The sequence below is a fragment of the Silene latifolia genome, chromosome 1 (genome assembly GCF_048544455.1).
Source record: "Silene latifolia isolate original U9 population chromosome 1, ASM4854445v1, whole genome shotgun sequence".
Classification (NCBI taxonomy): Eukaryota; Viridiplantae; Streptophyta; class Magnoliopsida; order Caryophyllales; family Caryophyllaceae; genus Silene; species Silene latifolia.
Window position 1 is genome coordinate 84,603,512 of NC_133526.1, and position 8,019 is coordinate 84,611,530.

The window sequence follows — 8,019 nt, forward strand, 5'->3', positions numbered from 1 at the left end:
TTAAAACTAGTTTACTCTAAAATAAAACTGGAATATTTGTCCATTCCACGGCCTGAGAAGCTGCAACTTCATGTTTGAGATTTGTATTACTGTACAATTGGTCGGTCGATTTCCCGCTAGCTATACAAAGCCTGCTTGAAACTACAAGTCCTAACCATCTTTGTTGCGATTATTCACCTGTGCTCATCTCATAATGTTCATAAAAGGCTGCAGTCTCATAACGTTCACCACAGATTCACAGCCCGTATAAAGTGTATCGTTCTCTACCTAATCCCTTAATTGCATAACCGAAGTAGAAATGATTCAACGCAGTTTGATAACATAGCAAAACTAGTCTACTGGATTTGAATCAAACGCGGATAACATATAAACGTTTACTAGTGATGTCATGAACGTATTCTGTACAAGAGAGCAGAGTTTAAGCTTTCCTACACTTACATTCATCCTTTTGTTACATAAACATGTGCAATACTCAGTCTCATGATATCTGCATGTTGCCGACTGTCTTTTTCATTCATGTCGACGAACACTAAGGCAGTTCAGAAGAAAGTAGGCCAAAGTAAGGATTAGAGATTGCTGCATGCAACGCAGCGATGGCTGAATTCAGTGTTTCCAGTTCAACTTTGTCGCGGCGGAGATATAAAAACTGCCCTCTGTTTGTCCACTCAAACCCACAAAGCTCAAGAAATCTGACACTTCCTGTCAGACTACCAACTCTTTCCTGTTGGTAAAACAAAGACTATCAGCTGAAAATGTATGTCTCTAGACAACAAATAATACACTCGATGAACAACAGGACTTGGAGCTGTGATCAGGAGTATGCTTTATTAGTTGCTTCGGTTGTACCCCTTTGTCCTGGTCAATTGTATATCTATTTCATTTTTGGATGTCTTAATATTTTGTTTACCTTTCAATTTTGGGATTACTTTGATCGGTATATTGACCCCTTTCGTATGTGCACTTGTCACTCACTCACTCACTTGTCATTAAAGACAACCAAAAGTGGTCTTATGCCAAAAACAAATATAGATCAACGAGCGTACAACTATGGAGGGAGAAAAAAACAAGTGGAAGTACCTACTGCCAGCCTAATTTAAGCGACTGAATCTGCAGCGGTCGGTAAAAAACTCGAAAAAATTAAAGTGTGCCCGACTTTCTTATTCGTCATTCAATTTTATCATGAAATCTGAAGGACTTGGACGTGCCTTTGTATCCATTGAAGTCGAACTACTCTACTGAAGTGCGTACCTGGAAAACTGGGTTTGTGACTCTTATCTTCCGAAACTTCTCCAAATCAGGATTCTTCAGGACATTCCTGACGTATATGTAGAGAGTTTGGAATGCTCTCTTTACTTTGGCGTCATCATCCTATGACCATTTACAGAAAACAGTTACTATATAATCGGTAAGCAGCAGATCATGTTGGAAGATAATATCATAATGATAAGTGACAATAACAGAAAAACGAACGGATCATATGCCAATAGAGATTAGAAATTTTGGTTCATAAGGATATAAAATAATGTTATGAGAGGAACTGTTTGGATCTAGGTTGGACTCAAGGGATTTGGATCAAACATGAGCCGTTCTAATCCATCCATTGTCATCCCTATAATCACTACTGTTGCTCAAAAATCTGAATATAACACGCATCCTACAGGCTACAGCAACATGAACATGCAATATTTGTACTGTGGAATGCAATCTAACTTTTAATTGGTTACTTCCTTACAGATATGTATTAAGTGAATATATATGTGCCTGCATCCTACTGTCTTTGGAAGAACTCTGCTCTCAATCTACGGCCCACCTTAGGATGGGAAACAAACCAGTAAACTAGTTCATGCTTTGGACAGACTCAGACTAGATTCAAGCCCGTGTTAGCACAAGCTGAAAAGCATGCCACATACCTTGTGATTGCGCCTCAAACTTCGTAAACAGTCGCTAAGAAGCTCAGCTTTCTTAATGGATGGAACAACCTTCGATACCTAGAATCAGGCATTGGAAACATATAACAAATTCTCAAATGAGACGGTCTCACGCAAATTTCTAGCTAGATCACTCCATATATAGTTCACTTATTCAAAAGCATTCACTTAGGCGTAAAAATATGTCAAAGCCTAGACTTTTTTTTCCAACTTGGACATCAGCTCTTCTCCGAAAAGGAAAAGAATAAAAATGTGACGCGTACCTCCACTGATTTTTGTTGCACTGAATGAAATGCAGTTTGGGGAGATGAGGAGGCCATTGGCGGTAATCCAAGTTTTGATCTCCTTTCAGCCTGTTACTGTGCACAACAGACTAAATGAATGAAGTTTAAAACTCAAATAATTGAAATATTATTGAAGTTCAAATATCAAAAGGATTACAGTCCTAAGAGCGAATTTAAACATAACAGAAAACAGAAGACCAATTCTCATATTGCAACAAATGACCTGAAGAACTTAAGCAGCAGCAACAGCAGTGATTCATGATAGGATAACACGATTGCTCGGGTCACAATGCCTAGGGCGACGAAGGTCAATGGCAATAATGTGCACAAGGTAAATGTGCGTGCACCTCAAACATTAGGCAAGCACTCTTTTCCAGATTTGAAAAAAGGGCTAACATGTAAAGGAGTAAAGGCCATAGATAATATGGCAAAAAGATCAGAATAATAAAGGTGTAAAAGAGAAAATATGTAAATTGCTTAGTAGTGCAACTCGCTAGCCGCTCCTTATCTAAAAGGCATACATAGAGTACACTGAAGCGTTTTAGCTAGTGCCTCACTTAGCCTTGTGCTTAAGTTCCCCCAAGATGCGGTTTTTTAAACAAAGTTTCAGGCTCATCAAATAATATCCTCGAGACCTCGACCAACATTTTGAAAAAAAATTGACTTCTTTCCGACTACAGGTGGCCGCAACCCAAAGTACTTCTCTATTCTACCTACAAGAACAAGACCTTGCTTTGTTTCCATTTAATCTTAACAACTAACTTATACACATTCCAGAAACTCCAACGTATCATATCGGGTAAACTATTACCTTGCAGATTATTTGAATGAAATTCATCAGTTGATTCGGCACTCAAAATTTCTAGTTGATTCTAGCTCAAGTCAGACATCTTCATGATGAAGCAAGTGTACCCGGAAATATCTTTATACAGAACCTAAGTTTTACTGATGAAGGTCGTTGTAACGTAAACATGACCTTACTGAAGTGGAGAAAAATAACTAATATATGACATTATAACAATGAGCTTAGTACTCCTAAATCAGGGACAATGTGAAAGCTGGTAATCAGAGTTCAGACAAGACCTTATCCGCCTCTAATTTTTGACGAATCCTTTGCCTTGCTCTTCTCTCCTCCTCTTTCTCCAATTGTTTTAAATCTATCATTCTTCAGAAAAGTAATAGTCCCAGAAAGGCATTCGAGTTAAGGGACCTCAATGAATTAAGAAAAAGCAAAATATGAAATCAGTAGCAGTAAAGTACCTTTTTCTTGCATTTTCTTCTGCGTTTCGCTTTGCCTCAAGAAGTTCCTTTCCAGCTCGAATCCTCTCCTGCAATATATAATTTGCATACAATACATCATGGAGAGAATAATGCCTAGGTGATACAAACCGTTATATCAAGCAGGTGTCGAAAATCAACAGCAAAGGATTGTCAAATGACAACAGTCATAAAAATGCCATTATACCAGTGAAATATCTGTCAGTAGGAACTTGAAAAATTGACGCTGATTCCTGTACAAGATCATACCTTTTCTCTTGCTCTTTCCAAATCCCTTTGTGTCTCTTTCCTAGGTTGGTGTCCTCCATTCCTTCAAACCAAAGATAACGACGAATAAATCACTAATCACTTGCTAGTTGCTACCATGGTCAGTCATCATAATCTAATCATAATTCCATTATGATATCAGAAAGTAAGAAATACAGGCAAACTCCAAAAACTAACCTTAGTTCCTCTGCTTTCACCTTCACTTCTTCTGTCATCTGAAAGGAACTAGACCCATCCAGATCAATGTCCAATGGCACCTGAAAATTTTGAGAACTAGTTCCAAATAAGTTATTTTGAAGGGCAGAAAGCTTAGTGAAAGACTAAACATTCAGCTTACTCTTGACACAATGTAATGATTAGTAATTTAGGAACTCTACATCAGAATTGTGTAATAGTTGATACCTAAATGTCACACAATGTCCTACCGAATGGTGGAAAGTCATTCCGAAAATCAACATCATGCTTTATAAGAGCAAATAAGGGAATAAATGTACAAGCTGAAGTCATCCTCGTGGCGAGAAAGTACAATATCAAGATAGCAAGTAAAAAATTAAAATAGGAAGCATTTAACTTCGGAAAAATAATGGCGATAAAGAGGTTCCTAATGAAATATTTGAATTGACATTTCGGGCACCTCAGGCTCCAGCATTTACTTTAATACGGAATACGTTTTTGACAAAGGAGACAAATTTAAGAAAATAAACTTTTTAACAGTCATCATTTGTGACATACGTAAGAGAAAAGGATATCATACCAAAGGCATCTGGTCAATATCAGGGTCATCTTCGTGATCAACAATCCAGGTTATAGCATCCTCAAGGCTAGAATTTCCTGATGGCAAAAGAAATATATAAAACCAAATAATGAGTACCCAAGTAGTCATAACGAAGTTCAGCTTATGAGCCCTGCCAGGTAGGTACTCAGGCACCCAATATCCATCGGAACAGAAACGGAAAGCGATTGAAGAAAAGGAGACTAATCTTGTGATCCGCAAATGCAAAAGTCAGTTCAAGACCACTATAAAAATATTATACGGGGACATCATTTGACAATTCCAAAATCTGGAGATTGCGACATTCTCCAGCAATAGATTTCACCGTAATGAAACAGTCATACTGACCAGAATAATGGAGTGCCCGAGTTGCACGAGAGAACGGGAATCCCATTTCTTCCAGTTGTTCCAGCAGCCTTTGATTTACTTCAGGAACTGCCATGTCTAGAACACAAACCACAATCAAATCATCCTGTCCACATTCTAACTCAACAAACTTACAAGTAATAAAGCATATTAGTCCAGAGCACCATCATTCTTAACTATCATCATCATAATTTATAATGGTATCACACTCCTACATGCAACAACATTTCATCTAACCTTTGGGCTTGCATACAACAACAACATTAACCCAGTGCCTCAATGGCTCTCGCAAATTACGAGATAGGGGAGTCGAAGATACGCAACCCTACCCTTGTGTTAGCAGCACAAAATCCCCTATTGTTTAAAGAATCACCAAGCAAAACCCTATTTTAAGCAATTACCATATTCAGCATATACGATAAGTCGATTCGAACAGATGATTGAACTGCATATCTAAGATTTATCTGTTGAACCCAGACAAATAAACTCCATCCGTCCCAACCTCCAATCATTTGTCCTTTTCCATTCCTCATAAACGGTAATTTAATCAACGATAAACAAATGATTGGGACAGAGCGAAAACCAACAATCAAACTTATAAATTCTTTTGCAAAAACTACACCTACCCATCATCAAACCCACAAAAATGCACCAAGTTACTAACTTCAATTTACAAAAGGAAGCATACAAAAACTACATTAGTCACCATAAACAACAATGAACAATCATTATAGCCGGCATCAAACCCACAACAATCCATCACCAAGATACTAACTTTATGTCATACATAACATTAACATGGTAAAGGGAGAAAAGGGTATGTAGTACCTTGCTAAAAATGATGATGCTGAGAAAGATGAAGAGAGCTATATGTGGCGCCATTGTTGGAAATGTAAAGAGGGTTTATAATTAGAGGGAGGAAAGTGGTAGCTTTGGAAGTTCTTCAAGCATATCAAAGATGTCTCCCTGAAGTATGGAATAGAAAAACCTCGACTCGTGTTTCCTCAACTCTGTTGAACCTTAAAGATTCCAAATTTACAAGTTGGGGTTTTGGGTTAAATCGGGGCATCCATTTCCTTTCTCTCCATTTCCTCTCACAATCTATTTAAATAATAATTACTCCTTCATTCTCATTTCTCCTTTATTTTTATGCGTAAATTTATAACCGTTAGATGTTGCCAAAATACGATTTTACTCTTAATCTCATTCATTCTCAGGCTAACTAGGTCACAGCCCGATTTTACTCTTAATCTCATCTTATTAATCTTGATCCATTTTCACCTCTTCTAAGTAGAAGGTCGCAACCTAGGTCATCAACCCAATTATTATCCATTTTACAACATTCTCAATCATTTTTCACATTCTCTACCCCACTTTTCTCTCTCTTACTTTTACAATTATTTATCCTAACATTTTATAAATATATTATTGGGTTATTTAACAAGAATACTCCAAACTATTGACCCTCTTCTCAAAATACTCTAAGCTTTAATTTAACTCATAATAAACTATAGTATTAACCATCTCTTCTTGGATTATACTCAGGTAACCAGTTACCTGTTTAGTAAGTCACTCCTCTCATTATCCTTACAAACCCACCCATGAGGCCATGACACACCCTAGTACCCTACCATTATCATCACTCGTAAACAAATCACCCACACCACAACCGCTACTGTCCACCGACCACTTACGCGCATATCATGGACCGCCTAAGCCCAACTCTCGACCGTCGTAAATCGCAATCTGGCATTGTTTGATTTTGATGTTTATTAAATATTAATCTCTGAATCCGTATTGGCGCTTGCCTTTCCTCCCTCAAAAGAAATTGACAGATTTAGAGCTCTATAGCACATCTAAGAAGACGAAGAGACTCTTCTGGATGTACTCCCAAATTGCCCCTTTGTGCATATCAACTTGGTTTTCCTATTTTGTTGTGTGTTGCTACTTGCTAGTTAGTTTATTCCCCTAGTAATGATTTTAATTGGATTATTTGAGTTAGGACTTAGACGGATAGTTTTGATTTTTATGGCCTTTCTCTTGTTAATTTAATTAGGGCAATTGGATGGATCTTTATTATGTAGGAAGTTAATCGCACCAAAAAAAAATTATGTAGGAAGTTAAAGTTGTACAAAGTTTATAAGGACATGAATCAATGGAAAGAAAGGTGTATGTTTATTAATGGAAGATAATTGAAAGGAAAATGGAGGGAAATTAAACACTGTTGAAGTAGATAAAGATGAAAATGGAGGAAAATTGAAATAGAGATGAGAGAGAGGAAGTTACAGGGAGGACGAAGATGAAAGACAATGAAAAAGAGCAAAAGTGGGTATTATGGGTGTATAGTGTCATAGATCCAATTACGTTAATTAAGGTTTTTTTGTAATTTTATTGAATTTTTGGTAATTTAAAGGGAAGTTTTCTGGGTTTTTTTTAGATTTTTTAGGGTAGGGCAAAGGAAGGAGATGAAGATCATATACAATGAGAAAGGGGATGCGATTTTTACCTGTTATTACGGGTTAATAAAGGGCGAATTCTATTAAAAGCGGAAGTGTGTAATAGTTGGTTATATTGGTAGTTAAATTATAGCTTAAAGTATTTTAAGAAGCACATCAATAGTCTAGAGTATTCACATTAAATAACCCTATATTATTTATCTACTACCTCCATTCAACTCCACTTTACATGTATTCCTTTTTCGTCCATTCAACTCCACTTTACATGTTTCCTTTTTAGGCCAAGAAAATGACCATATTATCCTTATTCACACTTCATATTTACAAAAAATGTCATCCATACCCCACACTAATCCACCATAAAACCCCACATTTATATTTTTTTTAACATTTTTAACCCTACCATTCTCATTCCCTATGTACTTTTTATAGTTTTTTTAATCCGTCCGTTAATATCCGTGCAAAAAGCATACTTGCGAAGTGGAGTTGAACGGAGGGAGTATTATTTATAAATATATTATTTATCTATTATTGTAAATATCATTTTCCACGTTATTTATCCTAACACTTTACGGAAAAAAATATTAAATAACGTTATAATTTTGAAAAGTGATTAGACGATTTCATTAACAATTAAAAAAAAATTGAAAAACATGATTCGACATATA

General features: G+C 36.5%; 1 protein-coding gene across 3 annotated transcripts; it reads right to left on the reverse strand.

Annotated features, from left to right (window-relative positions):
- Window positions 1–319: 319 nt before the first annotated feature.
- Window positions 320–7,353, reverse strand: LOC141607378 (uncharacterized). 3 transcript variants are annotated; one of them, XM_074426735.1, is made up of 11 exons: window positions 5,724–7,353; window positions 4,878–4,973; window positions 4,512–4,588; window positions 3,935–4,014; window positions 3,740–3,800; window positions 3,473–3,540; window positions 3,296–3,377; window positions 2,192–2,281; window positions 1,911–1,988; window positions 1,249–1,368; window positions 320–721 (listed from the first exon to the last, which is right to left on the reverse strand). In XM_074426735.1, the coding sequence occupies exons 2-11, from the start codon at window positions 4,969–4,971 to the stop codon at window positions 530–532; spliced, it is 942 nt and encodes a 313-aa protein (XP_074282836.1). In that variant the 5' UTR covers window positions 4,972–4,973; window positions 5,724–7,353; the 3' UTR covers window positions 320–529. The 3 variants fall into 3 exon arrangements, with proteins under 3 accessions (XP_074282836.1, XP_074282831.1, XP_074282839.1); XM_074426730.1 differs by lacking the exon at window positions 5,724–7,353 and adding an exon at window positions 5,522–5,689; XM_074426738.1 differs by lacking the exon at window positions 5,724–7,353 and having other exon boundaries at window positions 3,935–4,030; window positions 4,878–4,968.
- Between the last annotated feature and the right edge of the window lie 666 nt (window positions 7,354–8,019).